Source organism: Chiloscyllium plagiosum, chromosome 21, assembly GCF_004010195.1.
Source record: "Chiloscyllium plagiosum isolate BGI_BamShark_2017 chromosome 21, ASM401019v2, whole genome shotgun sequence".
Lineage (NCBI taxonomy): Eukaryota > Metazoa > Chordata > Chondrichthyes > Orectolobiformes > Hemiscylliidae > Chiloscyllium > Chiloscyllium plagiosum.
The window spans coordinates 29,252,122-29,270,480 of NC_057730.1; the positions used below are offsets into that span (position 1 = coordinate 29,252,122).

Genomic DNA, 18,359 nt, shown 5'->3' on the forward strand with positions numbered 1-18,359 from the left:
TTCAACAGTTTCCTCACTTCCCCTTCCCCCACCTCACCCCAGTTCCAAACTTCCAGCTCAGCACTGTCCCCATGACTTGTCCTACCTGCCTATCTTCTTTACCACCTATCCACTCCACCCTCCCCCCCCGACCTATCACCTTCATCCCCTGCCCCATTCACCTATTGTATTCTATACTACTTTCTCCCCAACCCCACCCCCCCTCTCATTTATCTCTCCACTCTGCAGGCACCCAGCCTCTATTTCTAATGAAGGACTTTTGTCCAAAACATCGATTTTCCTGCTCCTCGGATGCTGCCTGACCTGCTGTGCTTTTCTAGCACCACTCTAATCTAGACTCTGGTTTCCAGTATCTGCAGTCCTTGTTTTTACCTTACCGTCTACCATGTAAAAGAGGCACCCTGTACAGATATAATGTAATCTCTAGATGACTGAAGGTAGTGAACATGGAAATTAGAAAGGCCCCAGTCACATTCTTCCTCTCCTTTTTTAGATGTGGAGCTGGTGAATTACAGATGTTACACTTCTGATCCAAAAAAGCAGAAAATCTCAGAAAGTAATGGCCAATAAGCCATAGGTCAGTGGTAGGAAACTTGGAGAAGCAATCATCCAAGACAAAATCTATTGGCATTTGAAAAAGTGTGAGCTGATAACTAAAAGTTAAACACAATTTTCCTTCTATAAATCAAGGCACCTGAGAAATAAGTGTAGGATTGGACTACTAGCAGACACAAGATAACACTGTTTCTTCATTGCAGCTTGGGACTCCCTTACTCACAGTGTGGGTGTTGTACTGCAGATGTACCTCCCCCATGGTGGTTCACCACCAAAATCTCAAGGGCAGTTGAGGATGGGAAAGTAAATGCTGGCCAAACAGTGATATTCACTTCCCATGAACAAATAAAAGGAATGTAGTATAGAAGTCCATGTTTACATTCATCAACAATCCTCAGTGCTGATGTGGCACTGCTCATTGGAAATTCCTAAATTCTAGAAGTTGGGTAGAACACTTTAATCACATCGTCAATTGGCCTTTATTTACCAATGAAGAAGCAATCGACAAACTGCCACAGGTTGTCATCAACTGCTATTTTAATGACCCTCTCAATGCTACTTGAAATGATGAAAGTTATCAAACCCCCTGACGAACTGCAAAGCGCCAGGAACTTTTTTATTCTCTGTTGAGGTCCATAAGATCTGATCGTGAAGTTCATTGAACTCTTTCAATCGATGTGAGAACAAGGATCCACCCTCCAAGAATAAAAAGATGTATTCATTATCACTTTGTGGAAGGGAAAAGTAATTCAACAAACTTGCAACAAACCAAGAAGATTCTCACTTCTGTCCATCGCTGGCAAACTCTTCGCAATAGATGCCCAATTAAGGGCTTTTATTGATTTTGGGGCAGGAAGGCCATCTGCAAGTCTTTCCACTCTGAACTTAATTTAGGTAGAGGTAGAAGGATGGCAGGGTCCTTACCTACCACCCTCAGACCCCATAACTACCCCCACAACCAGGAGGAGGGTATCAAATTCTATCCAATGATTTGAGAATAGTATGCAATACAAATAGGATAAAAAGCAGTTGGGAGAAAAAGAGGAATTTGGTGTCAAGGGATTGAATAATTAAATGGTAGCTCTAGTTGTGCTTGGTTAATTTGTCAACTGAATAGTCTCTTTCTCCTTGCTTTCTTGCTTTGTCATGGGGATGAACAGAACCATTTTTCTGTTTCTATTTCTCACAGGTCTACAAATTTATTGAGAAGAATCATGACCAAGTTCGACAAGATGTCATAGAGTTGTTTATCAACAGCAAAATAAAGGTGAGTTGGTAAGATTTGTTTGTCTGACAACTCAATGGTTATATGTGACTGATTTTAGTGACTGTTGGAAAAGCCTTTAGTCTTAATAATGCCAAGAAACATCAGGGATGACAGAGGAGTATTCTGCTCAGGCCACCTTAGCCAAATGGACACGTACAGGTTAGCTGCCTGATGGTGTGCCCCATTAAATCCCAGACTTACATACTGACTGATCATAATTACAAGTTTCTACAGTCTTGAAACCAGATATCTGAATGGTGATCTGGAATGTTGTTTGAAACTGTGACAATAGTTATGGGATCTTAGATGTAAACCAGTAAAAGCTATACTTTCGATAGATGTTCACTATTTCCTCACTCAGTGATATTAATCACCATGTGGAAGAAACTCCTAAATGAAGTAACCTTGGAATTCACATAAGCATTTATATGTAGGACCACGCTGAGTAGATTAAAGGAGGACTTCATCTGTAACAATGTTGTGATAATTAATCAAATTTCCACAGATCATTCAAAACTAAACCCAGAAAAAGCACTGTAAATATTCAGAAGGTCTGGCAGCATGATGAGTGGGAACAACAGAGTTAGTGTTTCAGATCGTGATAGCTTTCTTTACCACGCACAAACCACTGGTTGTTGGCACAATGGCAATTTAAGTAGGTACACAAATAAGGTACACTAAATGTGCTGCTCACAATACAGTCTCTACATTGGGAAGACCAAGTACAGATTGTCACCACTTTTGTGGAACCTGTCTGTTGAGTCCACAAATATGACCCTGAGCTTTTTATCTGTCATCCACAACCTTGAATACATTTAACAAACCAAGCTCTACACCCTCTGGGTAAAGAATTTCATAGATTCTCCATCCTCTGAGAGAAGAAATTCCTTCTCACCTCAGTCTTAAATGGGCAACCCCTTACTCTGAGATTATGCTGTCTGGTCCAAGAAGATTTTGCTGGCGATGGGAGAAGTGATGTACATCTTGGATTGTTGCAGATTTGTTGAGCTCCTTTGCCACCTACAGGGCTAAAATGGAGGAACCTCTGGGAGGATGATTCTTTATTCTCACATAGACTGAAAGAATTCAGTGAGCTTCTTGACCAGGCCTTGTAGACCTACGCTAGTAACAACATCAACTCTTGGAGCTTTGCAGCTAAATAAGAGGCTTATAGCTTTCTCTACCCAGCCCATGGGCGGCACGGTGGGCGGCATGGTGGCACAGTGGTTAGCACTGCTGCCTCACAGCGCCTGAGACCTGGGTTCAATTCCCGCCTCAGGCGACTGACTGTGTGGAGTTTGCACGTTCTCCCCGTGTCTGTGTGGGTTTCCTCCGGGTGCTCCGGTTTCCTCCCACCATCCAAAGATGTGCAGATCAGGTGAATTGGCCATGCTAACTTTCCCGTAGTGTTAGGTAAGGGGTAAATGTAGGGGTATGGGTGGGTTGCGCTTCGGCGGGTCGGTGTGGACTTGTTGGGCCGAAGGGCCTGTTTCCACACTGTAAAGTAATCTAATCTAATCTAATGTGCTGACATCCTGCTATCTGTGACCCAGTGCTGTGTTACAGTGAAGTTTAATGTGACATCAAGGAATAGCACTATATCTTTCAGTTAGATATTTTACATCCTTGTGGATTCAACGTTGAGTTTAATAATTTTAGGCCATTATCATTGATCCCCCATTTTGTTTCTTCTTCTTTGCACTTCTTCAACTAAAAGCCCATGTTTTAGGTAGTATATTAGTTTGCATAGAATATTTGCTAACTAATGGAGAACAGAGAGTTGGAATAAAGGGCTGATTTTCAGGATGGCAACCTACAGCTAGTTGAGTGCTACAGGGGTCAATGCTAGAACCACATTATTTACAATATATATTAATGACTTGGTTGAGGGAAGTGAATGTATTCTAGCCAAGTTTGCAGATGGCACAAAAATAGGTGGGAAGGCAAGTAGTGAGGATGCCACAAAAAGTCAGCAGAGGGTTACAGATGAGTTAAGCGAGTGAGCAAAAGCTTTGCTTATGAAATATAATGTGAAAAAATGTGAAGTTATGCACCTTTACAGGAAGAGAAGAACTGAATATTATTTAAATGGGGAAAGACTACAGAAAGCTGCAGCACAAGAATTTGGGAATCCTAAAAAGCTAGCATACAAGTACAGCAATAATAGGGACGGCAAATGGAATGCTGGCCTTTAATTCAAAGGAACTGGAGTATAAACATAGAAAGACCTTACTAAAACTCTGCAAGGCACAAGTTGGATGATACCAAGAATATTGTAGACAGTTTTGGAGGAAAAATATACTGGCATTGGAGGCAGACCAGAGAAAGTTCACTCAGTTGATCCCAGGTATAGAAGATTTTTCTTATGAGGAGACATTGAGTAGGTTCAAACTGTATTCAATGGCATTTAGAAGTCTGAGAGGTGAACTTTTTAAAACACATATGGCCTTATGAATTGTATTCATCTTGAAACATTAATGATGTTTTTCTCTCCATAAATGCTGCTAGACCTGCTGAGTATTTATAGCATTTTGTCTGTCAATTTCAGATTTGCACATCTGCAAATTATTAATTAATGTGCACAATTCTTCAAAGTAACTTGCTCTCACTCCTCATCTAGTATCATCTCTACCCACTGTCTTAACCCTGACCTCCAACTTTCAAGCATAAGCCCTAACACTAAGCCTAGTCCTAACCCAAAGCACTAGATGAGCTTTGAGAAACCACTAAATTGATTAACTAAGCTATATTAATGACAGAAATATAACTGACTAATCAAATTGATTTATTGTGCTTATTAGATTCTGACTAGTCTCTTTGGACAAACCAGGAAAGTGATGTCAACTGGGAACAATACTATTAACCGCAGATACCAGGCTCCCACTATAGCAGCAAAATTCCAACAGTCTCTGATGGAACTGGCCGAGAAGATGGAAAGGTACGTTCAGAACAGGCAGGCAATCCTTTCCTTTCCCCATCCTGAATCACACACTTCCATCCACTTAACCATCACCCAGTCTGCATTATTCCCCTTCTCAGCTCAGCACCCTGTTCCCCCTAACTGACTAACTCTTTAAACCTAACACCTAGATCTAAATGATAATGCTAAAACTAACCTCAATTCTTGCATTATTCTTCCCTTTCCAACTCAACTCCTCACTAACTCTAATCCTAAACATACTTCACTTACTGCACTTTGGTTGTTCTGGTTACTCTGGTAAACACCACAATTAACTTTTAAAACGTAATTTTAACCCAGTAAATTCTCCCGAAGTCCTAACCAATAGTCTCAACACAACCAATTCATCTTATAGCTGTTTATGGGATCAAGTGTGTATACGTTTGCAGGCGTGTTTGCCACGTTGAAACATATCCACTCCATTTAAAGTAATTTCTTGTTTGTGAAGCACTTTTGATTTTGATTTTCTGTAATAAAAGCAAAATGTTCTGGAGAAACTCAGCAGCTGTAGAGAGAGTAACACAGTTAACATTTCAAGTCTAGTTAAATTGAAATCATATTGGACTTGTACTATTAATTCTGTTTCTCTCACCACAGATATTGCCAGATCTGCAGAGTTTCTCAAGCACTTTGTTTTAATTTCAGATTTCCAGCTTCTGCAGTATTTTGCCTTTATGTAAGATTTTATCTGATGTGATAAGGAGTAATATAAATGTATGCTTGTCCTTATTTCAAGTATTTTTTTCACAGAGTGCAGTCTTGATTTGATAAACTTACCATCATAAAAACATGTTCTGTTTTTTTCAGCTGCAATCCTTTCTTTGTCCGCTGTATCAAACCAAACAATAAAAAGGTAAAAGCAACTAATAGCAGGAAAAACAAAGTTGTCCTTGAAGTCCGAGGAATGTATTAATTGAAGGTCAATACCTCTTGTTAGTTTGTAACTGTGTGTTTTCAGGAGAACCTTAACTGTGGAGCCAAAGGCTACAATGCAGCATATTAGAAAAATTGAAATTGAAAGTGAAAGAAGTATTTAGATTCCTAAGGGACATAATAACTTGAACTGCACATGAGATATGGAGATTGGAACAAAGTCTCAAACTGGGGGCACAGACTTCAGCACCAGTACACACACAATTATCTATGCAGAGAGAAGTGAGTGTCTGTTAAGAACAGGCTAAATTTCAGGCAGAAGTGGATATTTGTTTTAGGGGACAGTCAATTGAGTAGATTAACACTTTGCGCCAGTCAAATTGATTGCACTCTTTGTCCTCCCTTACTTTTCATTTGTTCTAAGGTGAGTTTAACCAGTAAAAGATAATTCACTGAGCCAAAGGAAAGTCTACAGCTTGAAAGAAAGGGAAACCAGAGTGAGATAAGAAATTGCATAGTGAAAAAGACTACTGTAAGAAAAAACTATTGTCACTCTAATTTCAACACAGTGAAGATGCAATGCAATGACAGATCATATGGAATGGATTACTTGTAGTGTATGAGAAAGGGAGGGATGAGCATAGGTGCGTTGATCATCGTAATTCTGCGAGAGTAGGCAGAGATGCAAGGGTCTCAGCTAGTGAAGATAGTGAGTGATTGAGTAACATGGAAAATTCCAGTTTTGACACTGTTCGTTTTAGTATCCCTCAATTTGGAAACTGCTGTGACATTCACTGAAAGCTGGATCCGTATTAGTGAGGATGGCATAGAGGTGAGATGTCTTTCTCAGACAGTCCAATATCATGTTGACACTCATACATGAAGATTCGCACTTGAGCAAGATATTAGAATATGTTCTGGAATTGTTTGCCAGCAAGGAGTTAATTTGTGATGGAGGCAAGGGAAGGGCAGAAAACAAGACAAGAATTTACCACAGAGGTTGAAAGAAATAGAAGGACAACCTATCAGATGACAAACTGAGGTGAACTTCTCACTTTCTATCATAGGAGTCCGAACTTTTTGAGGTCGATGTTGTCAGCTTACAGCTACGCTATTCCGGAGTTCTAGAAACTATCCGTATCAGGAAGGAGGGATATCCTGTCCGTATTACATTTGATAATTTTATCAAGAGGTCAGTGTGGGATCTGTCTATACTGGAATGTTGTTTCATACAAAATGCACTAATTTTTAAATCGCCATTTCTACTAGACTTCCATTATCAGATAGGCAAATCTTCAGAGAATTTGGTGACACTGGAGCTTAACTGTGTTCCACTCTTTGGGCCTTGAATTTGATTCCAGTCTGATAATGATTCAAAGACTGTTTATCCTGTTCACTTCAAGAAGCAGAGAAGGTCAGTCAAGAAATGGTGACACTGATCAATTTGGATTGTGAGGTCTGTAGTCTTTAGAATGCAGCACAATGTTAACAAAGTAAGTTGAGGAGTTCCACTGCTTTGAGATGATGGAAATAATGACTTAAATAAAAGAAAAACAAATTCACATTTATACACTGCCTTAAACGTCCTCAAAACATTGCAATCACTCAAGTGCAACTATTGCTGTGATTCAACACAATGAACCTTCAAAGAAAGCTTTAGACACCAGAGAAAAATATCTATAACTGAATGGACAATCTCAATTCAGGCTCTTACTATACAAAGATTTAATGTTGGTGCAGGAGGATATGAGTTTGTGAATAGAAGTTAAATCAAGGTGAGACTGAGCATACAGTTCACTTCATGCAGATGTAACTTCTGATTGCCAGTCTGTGCCCTACCCACTGTGTCAGTCTTAAATTCCAATTGCAGCTGTATCTGATTTTCCATTCATTTCAATTACAGGCAGAAGATTTTGGTGGATCCATTCGAATTTTTAATTCATAATCATTGAACTTCACAACTCCCTTTTATTTGACATCAGAATGTGAATGATGCTGTCATGTGCAGCATTTATTGTTCATCTCTAGCTGCCCTGAGAAGGGAAGTGTTGGGTCAGTTGTAACACAACTGGTGACAAAACCACTTCAGGAGGCATTAAGATTGAACCACATAGTGTAAGACTGGAGGCCCAACCCACTGGAATGTAGAGTCACATTCCTTGAAGGACATTGGAAAGGGATTTACAGCTTCTGACACTACAACTACCTTGATTTCAACCCTTAGCCTTTGCTACAACATCCAGTCACATCTGTAACATGATTGTTAGAATTCAAATGGCTGACCTAAAGAGAAGGATATTCAGCTTGGTTCATCATTGCAGTCACCAAAATGCAAAATATCCCAAGGGTAGATATTCTCTTCTCCTTCTTCCACATTGGCCTTCTCTCAAAACCTCTCCTTTGTAGTCTTGGTCCTGATTCAGCCTTAATTTGATTTCCTTCTTCAACTGTCCCTTAGTCTTCCCCAAATAAATAGGCTCCGAGTCGAGTTCTGGATCTCCACTTCAAAAAAGAATATGAATTAAACTGACAGCTGATAAAAGAACTGAGAAATTTTTCAGAAAGGAAGATGTGAGGATGCTGAACTAATAGAGTGGCCAAAGGACTTGCAATTTTACATTTTACAGCCTCCGTAATTTGAAAATGTTTTTGTTTGGCAAATATTCATTTCTTATAAATGAGGGAACTGTATTGTTGGCCAAACAAGATTAGTAACACAAACTTTTCTTGCAGGTACAAAATCTTATTGGGATTGACAAATCAGATAAAGGCAGACGGAGAAAACTGTACAACCATCTTGAAACAGATTGTACCTGTCAGCAAAGGAATGTACAGCATCGGGCTCACCAAGGTCTGATCAGAAATTTATCCATATGACAATCTCAAATCCACTTTGACATTATCAACTGTTACCGTCCCTTGTATTATAGTTGCCTAATCCCTATCCTCCTATTTCTGTCCTCTCTTCAAGACATTAATTATTGCTCGGTACAATTCCACAGACACTAACTCTTGCTGTGGTACATTTCTACAGAAACTGAATCTTGTAGGTGTGCAGTCCACAGGCACTGACTTTCACTGCAGAGAAACATAGGAACTACTAGGAGTTCGGTGGGTAGGTTGGTTAACCATGGGAAATGCAGGGTTGCAGGGAGAGGGAAGGGGTGGATCTGGGTGGGATGCTCTTCAAAGTGTCAGTATGGATTCAATGGGCTGAATGGCCTGCTTCCACACTGTAGGGATTCAACAAGCCTGGCTCATCAAGCCTGTTCTGCCATTCAACATGATCATGGCTGATTTTCTTTCTCATTGCCATATTTCTGCTTTCTCCCCATACTCCTTGACACTTTAACATCTAGAAATTTATCTGTTATCTTCTCAAATTTATTCAGTGATTTAGCATCTGCAGCTTTCTATAGTAGAGAATTCCACAGGTTCATCACTATCTCAGTGAAGAAATTTCTCATCATCTCAGTCCAAACCCGGAATCCTAAGTCCATGGCACTTGTTCAGGACTCCCTGCATCCAGTTAATTCAACCCTCTCAGAACGTTATATGTTTCAATTAGATCCCCTTTCATTCTTCTAAACTTTAGTGACTACAAGCCCAGTTGACCCAATCTGTCCTTACATAACAAAACATGGCAGCTCAGTGGTTAGCACTGCTGCCTCTCAGTGCCAGGGACCCAGGTTCGATTCCAGCCTCAAGCAACTGTCTATGTGAATTTTTTACATTCTCCCTGTGTCTGTGTGAGTTTCCTCCCACAGTTCAAATATGTGCAGGTTAGGTGAATTGGCCGTGCTAATTTGCCCATAGTGTCCAGGGATGTGCAGGCTAGATGGATTAGCCATGGTAAATGCAGGGTGAAAGGGTTGGAGTGGCTCTGGATGGGATGCTTTTTGGAGGGTCGGTGTGAACTTGGCTGGCCAAATGGTCGGCTTCCGCACTGTATGGGATTCTATGATGATAATCTATGAAAGCTGTCACTCTAGGAATCAGCCTAGTGAACCTTTGCTGCTTTCCTGATATGGCAACTACATCTTTTCTTTGGAAAGGAGACCAAAACTACACACTATACTCAGGGTGTGGTCTCACCAATATCCTGTACTGCTACAGTAAACCTTCTTGTTTCTCTGCTCAAACCATCTTGCAACGAAGGCCAACATACCATTGGCCTTCGTAATTGTTTGACTGTACCTCCGTGCTTGCTTTCAAGACTTGTATGCCAGGACTCCCAGGTCATTTTGTACATTAACATTTCATAATCTATCACAATTTAAATACTTCTGTTTTTGTGTTGTGGTTTTCCTACCCAAGTGTGCAGTTTCACACTTATTCACACTTATCCACACAGCTCTGCAATTGCATGCATTTGCCCACATAGTCAACTTGTCAAAATCACCTTGAAGTCTCTTTATATCCTCCTCACCACTCATAATCCCACCTAGTTTTTTGCTACGAGCAAACTTGGAAATATCACATTTGACTCCTTTGTCCAAATTGATGATATATATTTTGTGAATAGCTGAGGACCAAGCACTGATCCATACAATACTTTCCACTCCATAAATGACTGATTTGTTCCTTCTTTGTTTCCTGTCTGTTGACTAATTCTCAGGCCTTGCCAGTGTACTTGCCATGTAACTTTACCACATGTACCACAGATACAGACTATTGCTTGAGGTACAGTCCACAGGCACTGGCTGTCAATAGGTAAAGTTACACTGGGGCATAGATCCAAAGGTGCTAACTTTCATGGGGTACAGACCCACAGGCACTGCCTGTCATTGAGTTCCACAGATCCCTACCCTTAATCGTGGACAGTCCCAAAGCAATGGTCTGTTTGCTAAGTTATGGTTTCATTGAACCTGAGTCCTGGAGTATAATTGCCTGCTAACTTGCTTTTTGAAGAATATCATTCCATGGGTATTAAGTCTTGTTAGGATATTTTCTACATGCAGTGAGTCTTTGTCGATATAAAATTCCATGGGAATAATTATTTCTGAGTGACAGTTTGAGGGAAGCTTGGCCTTGTTGCTGTATGGTTCCAAAGGTGCTGAGGTTCCTCATTTGGAGAGAGTAGAAAGAGGTTGGTCTTTGCTAATGTAATTCCACGGGAAGGGATCACCTTCCAGAATTTTAACTTAATTGACTGTTCACTTTCCATATCATAGAATGGTTACAGCACAGAAGATGGGGATTCAGCTCTTTCAATCTGTGCTGGTTCTCTGCTAGAGTATTTCACCTAGTCCTACTCCCATGCCTTTTTCTCTATGACCCAGAAATCATTTCTCTTCAAACAAGTATCCAAATCTCTTTCGGAAGCCTCAACTGAATCTTCCTCCACCACACTGATTCCACTCACTGCATAAACTGACATATATAATTCTCGACAAATTTTATTAAAAACTGAATATTAGGCACTAACATTTGTACTAGCTGGTGTGCTAATATTCAATAGAACAATATTTGGAAACTTTTTCTTATCTGTTCATGAGATGTGCGGATCACTGGCTAGTACAGCATTAATTGTCAATCCCTAACTACCCTTAAGAAGGTGGTAGTGAGCTGCCTCCTTCAAACATTGCAGTGCTTAGCTTGCAGGGACACTCATAATGCTATTAGAGTGATAGTTCCAGGCTTTTGACTCAGTGACAGTGAAGGAACAGTGATATAGTTCCAAGTCAGGATGGTATGTGTCTTGGAGGGGAACTTGCTGACGGTGATATTCTCATGCATGTGCAGTTCTAGTTTTTCTAGGCGGTAGAGGTCATGGGTTTGGAAGGCACAGTCTAAGAAACCTTGGTATGTTACAGCAGTGTATCTTGTAGATGTGCATTGGTGGAGCAAGGAATGAATGTTGAAGGTGTTGGATGGGGTGCCAATCATGGGAACTGCTTTGTTCTGAATTGTGTCAAACTTCTTGAATGTAATTGGAGCTGCACTTGTCCAGCTCTTGGGCCTTGTAGATGGTGGGCAATCATTGGTGGATCAGGAGTTGAGTTGCTCGCTGTAGATTTCCAAGCCTTTGACCTGTTCTTGTAGCCACATAGTTTATATGACTAGTCCAGTTCAGCTTGAGGCTAATGATAATGCCCAGGATGTTGATTGTGTAAGATTCAGCACTGGTAAAGTCATTGATCTCAAGGGAGATATGTTAGATTTTCAATTGTTAGAAATGGTCAATGCCTGGCATTTGTGTGGCATGAACATTACTTATAACATATTGTGATTCGGTTTTGTTTCAGCTTTTTCTCAAAGAGAATTTATATCAGGCCTTAGAGAGCAAACGGGATGGCCTCCTGCTCATTGCCTCCCTGACCTTACAGCGGTATGCACGTGGATTCTTTGCAAGGAAACGTTATATAAAACTCCGGAGAACAGCCATTCAGCTGCAGGCTTTGGCCAGAGGCTATCTCGCCAGGTAGGTGAAAAATCCAGACCCTAAGAAAGTAGTCATTAATGTGGAATCTGCACTGCAGAATTGAGCAGCCATAAGGTTTCAGTGATGGAAGAACAACTTTGAAGAGAAAGTTGTAAAGGGAAAGTAAGCTGCAACATACTTTTATTACAAAAGATTTACTGAAACTGCTGATTTGAGTCCTGTGAAATATTTTTGCCTTCGCCAGTTAGAACACATCCCAAGAGGGTAAAGAACATTTCAAGGGGCAGAGGAACAGTCAGAAGTCATGGTCCAGTTGGGAAGGAAAAGGATGAGACCTTTTGTCAGGAGCTCAAATGCAAACTAAGGAGTAGGACCACAAAGGTAGTAATTTCTGGATTGGTTAAAATGCCAGGTACTCATGAATTGTCAGATGAATAGATTAACACACGTCCAGAAATGGAGGACTCCAGATTCTAGGAACATTATGCCAGGAGGAGTCATGTTAAAATTGGATGAGTTGGATCTCAACAGATGCAACTGGAATCGACATCTTTGCCAGAAGATCATCTAGTACTGACAGAATTAAAGCAAAGTCTGTTGGGGATTCATACATATGTGCTACATTATGGAGAGAAAACAAGGTATAATGTGGGAAATGGCCCAAGAATAAATTATAATTCAGAAATAAAGAATCTTACCAATTTTTAAAGATGCACCAAAGAAAGCATTCTGTTCGAATGCATCACAGCTTGGTATGGCAACTGCTCTGCCCAGGATCGTAAGAAATTACAGGAAGTTGTGAACATAGCCCAGTCCATTATGCAAGCCAACCTTCTGTCCACTGACTCCATCTTTACTTCTCACTGCTTAAGGAAGGCAGCCAACATAATCAAAGACCCCCCCCCACCCCCACTCCAGTTATATTCTCTTCCAACCTGTTCTGTCAGGCACAAGATACTAAAGCTTAAATACGTACCAACAGATTCAAGAACAGCTTCTTCCCTGATGTTATTAGACTTCTGAATGGACCTCTCAAATTTTAAATGTAATGTTGATCTTGCTCTCTTTGCACTTCTTTGCAGCCTTAACATTATTCTTCGCTCTATTCTGTTACCCCTATGCACTTTGTATGGTAAGGTCTGCCTGTATTGCATGCAAAACAAAACTTTTCACTGCAACTAGGGACGCATGACAATAATAAATCAAATCAAATAACAGGGGTCAGTGAGTGGGCAAATACAAGCCTGTTTAAGATGGATTTGCTATGTAGATAAATGCTCATGTCATTGTAAATAATAGACAATAGACAATAGGTGCAGGAGTAGGCCATTCTGCCCTTCGAGCCTGCACCACCATTCAATATGATCATGGCTGAACATCATCAATCAGTATCCTGTTCCTGCCTTATCTCCATAACCCTTGATTCCACTATCCTTGAGAGCTCTATCCAACTCTTTCTTAAATGAATCCAGAGACTGGGCCTCCACTGCCCTCTGGGGCAGAGCATTCCACACAGCCACCACTCTCTGGGTGAACAGGTTTCTCCTCATCTCTGTCCTAAATAGTCTCCCCCATATTTTTAAGCTGTGTCCTCTGGTTCGGGACTCACCCATCAGCGGAAACATGTTTCCTGCCTCCAGAGTGTCCAATCCTTTAATAATCTTATATGTCTCAATCAGATCCCCTCTCAGTCTTCTAAAATAAGGTTGGTGAATTGTGGACACAAGTTGCCACATGAGAATCTGATATTATATTTATCATAGAAACCTGCTTTACGAAGTCATCTTGAGAATTTAATTATTCCTGATAACCTCGTACTCAGAAGAGGATGGAGAGATTGCAAGTTGCAAGGGCTGAGAAGATGGTGTCTGGGAAGATTTTTCCTATCACTTAGTAACCTCCTCTGCTTGATCTTGTATGCAAGACACTGCGGTCACATCACCAAAACAGACCACAAATAAGCCACAAAGATGTGAATCTAGGTATCAAAAATCCTTATGCCCAGGGATACATGATATGTATATTGGCAGAATGGTCAGACTCTAGAACATTTTAAGGAAGCAATATTAGATGTTTTAGTGGGCATGTCGATGCATTAATCCATAGAGTCTGATGAGATTTATTCCAGGCTACTATAGGAGGCAAAGGAGAAGATTGCTGCAGTCCTGAAGGAGATCTTTAATGCATCACCAACCACAGGTGAAGTGCCAGATGACTAGAGAACAGTTAATGTGGTTCCTTTGTTCAAGAGGGCAGCAGGGATAGGCCATTAAAAAGTAGTCAGGCTGACATTAGTGCCATTAAATTATGGGAGAATATTCTGAAGGACAGGATTCATCTACACTTGGAAAGGTTGGATCAGCACAGGTTTGTTAATTGGAGATCCTGGCTGAATAATTTAATTGTGTTTTTGAAAAGGTGACTAAATATGTTGATGAGCATAGTGCAGTTGACGTGATTTACATGGACTTCAGTAAATCCTTTGACAAAGTCCTACATGGAAGGCTGTTCCAAAAGGTAAGACCCTGCAGGATTCAAGGCAAGTTGGTAAACTGGATCCAAAATTGGATCCAAAATAGGAGGCAAAAGATGATGGTGGAGGGTTGTTTTTTGTCATTAGAACCCTGTGACCAGGACTGTACCACAGGGTTCAGTGCTGGGACCCTTGCTGTTTGTTATACACATCAATGACTTGGATGTCTTAGTCATAGAGTCATACAGCACAGAAATAGACCTGTCAGACCAACCCTTCCATGCCGAACATAAACCCAAACTAAACTAGTCTCACCTGCCTGCTCCTGGCCCATATCCCTCCAAACCTTTCCTTTTTATACATCTATCCAAATGTATTTTAAACATTGTAACTGTGTCTGAATCCCCCACTTCCTCAGGAAGTTCATTCCATACGCGAATTACCCTCTGTGTAAAAAATGTGTCTGTCATGTCTTTTTTAAATCTCTCTCCCATCACCTTAACAATGCCCCCCATCTTGAAATTCCCCACTCTATGGAAAATACAACATTACCTCTATCTATACCCCTCATTATTTCATAAACTTCTATCAGGTCGCCTCTCAACCTCCTATGCTACAATGAAAAATATCCCAGCCTACCCAGCCTTTCTGTATAATCCAAACCTTCAATACCCAGCAACATCCCGGTAAATCTCTTCTGAACCCTCTCCAGCTTGATACTATCCTTCCTATAGCTGGGCAACCAGAACTGGACACAGTATTCCAGAATAAGCCTCATTAATGTCTTGTACAACCTCAACTTGACTTCCCAACTCCTGTCCTCAAAGAACTGAGCAATGAAGGCAAGGGTGCCAAATGTCTTTTTAACCACCCTGTCTATATGTGGCGCACACTTCAAAGAATTATGTACATGCATCCCTAGGTCCCTCTGTTCTACAAAACTACCCGAGGCCCTACTATAAATTGTTGTACCAAAATGCAATACCTCACATTTATCCAGATTGATCTCCATCTGCCATTTTTCAGTCCGTTGACCCATTTGATCAAGATCCCTTTATAATCTTAAAAAACCTTCTTCACTATCTACTATACCACTAATTTTGGTGGCGTCCACAAACTTATTGACCATGCCTTCTAATGTTCTCATCCAAATATTTATTTTATATAAATGACAAACAATAGAGGACCCAGAACCGATCCCTGTGGAATGCCACTGGTCACAGGCCTCCAGTGTGAAAAGCAAACCTCCACCATTATCTTGTCTCCTGCCATTCAGCCAATATCTGTCCAAGCTCACCCTGAATCCCATGTGACCCAACTTTACTAATTAGTCTACTCTGCGGAACCTTGTCAAAGGCTTTACTGAAATCCAAATAAACAACATCCTGCTCCTGCTCTGCCATCGTTAATATTTTTGGTAATTTCCTCAAATACTCAATCATATTAGAAATAATAGTAAAAGTTTCTTTCAGTACATAAGAAACAAACGACAGGCAAAAGTAGACATTGGGCCACTTCAAACTTCTGCCATCGTTAATATTTTTGGTAATTTCCTCAAATACTCAATCAAGTTTGAGAAACACGATTTTCCTTGCACAAAACCATGCTGACTATTCCTAATCAATTTTTGCCTTTCTAAATGTCCATAAATCCTACCTTTTATAATCACCTCCAATAATTTACTCACAGCTAATGTCACACTCACAGGTCTATAGTTTCTTAGTTTCTCCTTAGAACCTTTCTTAAACAAAGAGACAACATTAGCCGCTCTCCAGTCATTAGGCACCTCACCGATATATATAGGTTATGCAAATATTTCTACAAGGGGTCTCATAACTTCCTCACTTATTCCTGCAATGTTCTAGGATACATTAGATTAGGTCCTGCAGATTTATCCACCTTTATGTTCTCTAAGACCTCCGGAACTTCCTCTTCTGTAATGTGAACTCTTTTTAAAACATCAAGGTTTATCTCTATGAATTTTCTAGACTTCATTTCTTTCTCCACAGTAAAAACTGACACGAAATAGTCATTTAATAATTTAATATCTCTCTCATCTCCTGGGGTTCAACACAAAGATGACCTCCTTGATCTTTTAGAGGCCCTACCCTCTCTAGTTACCATCTTCTCTTAATATATTTGTAGAATCTATTTGGAATATCCTTACCTTATCTGCCAATGCTATTTCATATCCCCTCTTTGCATTCCTGATTTCTTTCTTAAGAATGCCCCAACACTGTTTATTTTGATTAAGAGATTCAGTTGAACCAAGTTGTCTGGATCTAAAATAAGATTCTCTTTTATTCTTAACTAGAACCTCAATATCTTTATTCATCCACTTTTTCCTTAATCTTACCAGCCTTACCTTCACTCACACAGGAACATAATGCCTCTGAGCTCTCGTCATCACACTTTTGATTGCCTCCCACTTATCAGACGTCCATTACCTGCGAACAGCCTATTCCAATGAACTTTTGAAAGTTCCTGTCTCATACTTTACAATTTGCCTTATTCCAATTAAAATCTTTAACTTTTAAAGAAGGCTTATCCTTTTCCATACCTATTTTGAAACTAATAGAATTATGCTTGCTAGACCCAAAGTGTTGTCCCACGTTTACTTCAGTCACCTGCCCTGCCTTATTGCCCAAAAGAAGGTCTAGTTTTGCTCCTTCTCTAGTAGGAGCATCCACATATTGATAAAGAAAATTTTCTTGAACACATTTGACAAATTCTTCCCCATCCAAACCTTTAACACTATGGTCATCCCAGTCAATGTTTGGAAAATTAAAATCCCCCATTATTATGACCTTATTATGTTTACATATATCTGAGATCTCCATACATATTTGTTTCTCAATTTCTCTCTTACTATTGGGTGGCCTGTCGTACAATCCCATCAAAATGCTCTTTCCTTTCTTATTTGTAATTTCTACCCATATATTTTCACAGGACAATTTTGCAAAAATATCTTCCCTTGTTACAGCAGTAACATATTTCTTAATCAAAAACACCCCTCCCCCTCCTTTCTTGCCACCTTTTCTATCCTTCCTATATCATCTAAAACCTGAACATTGAGCTGCTAGTCTTGTCCATCTCTCAGCAAAATTTCTGTAATGGCTACAACATCCCATTCCCATGTTCTTAAACATGCCCTCAGTTCATCAGCCTTACCTGTTGGTAAAATGACATGCATTCTTCAAAGTTACTACTTACTCTGACTCTCTCTTGTCTTTCTTTCCTAACTGACCTCACATTCAGAACCTTCCCCATCAATCCTTCCATTGACACTGCGATTTAGAGTTCCTCCACTCCCCCTCTCTATCAGTATAAAATCTCCCTTGATGGAATAAGCAAATCTCCCTCTTAAGATATTGATCCCTTTGCAGTTCAGGTTCGACCCATCTTTTCTGAACAGGTCTTTTCTATCTGAAAAGACATTCCACATGCCAAAAGCCTGAATCCCTGAACAATACACCAGCTCTTCAGCCATTTATTTAATCTCCTTTATCCTTTTGTTCCTTCCCTCATTTGAATTTGGCATTGGGAGTAAACCAGAAATTACTACTTTTAAGGTTTTATTTACTTAACCTCTTAAATTGACTCTACTGCTTTAATCGTTTCCCTAAAAATGTCATTCTTACCAGTGTGTACAATCATTTCTGGCTTCTCAATCTCACCATTAACAACATGTTTGAAATATTTAGAAATGTTTGCAACACCAGGAAAGCAACAAACTGTCCTAAATTTATGCTCACTGCCATAGAATCTCCTGTCTATGCCTCTATCAGAAGAATCCCCTATTAACAATTAATCTATTGAATCTCGTCAAACGTTACTTAACATATGA

The 18,359-nt window shown here is 40.1% G+C and overlaps 1 protein-coding gene across 1 annotated transcript in view; it reads left to right on the forward strand.

Moving 5' to 3' along the window:
- Window positions 1-18,359, forward strand: part of myo15aa (myosin XVAa) — a 205,391-nt gene that overhangs the window by 92,198 nt on the left and 94,834 nt on the right. Inside the window, exons 18-23 of the mRNA XM_043711624.1 lie at window positions 1,745-1,822; window positions 4,624-4,760; window positions 5,589-5,634; window positions 6,722-6,846; window positions 8,388-8,505; window positions 11,903-12,078. Of these exons, the coding sequence (XP_043567559.1) occupies window positions 1,745-1,822; window positions 4,624-4,760; window positions 5,589-5,634; window positions 6,722-6,846; window positions 8,388-8,505; window positions 11,903-12,078 (680 nt within the window). The remainder of the gene's footprint in view (window positions 1-1,744; window positions 1,823-4,623; window positions 4,761-5,588; window positions 5,635-6,721; window positions 6,847-8,387; window positions 8,506-11,902; window positions 12,079-18,359) is intronic.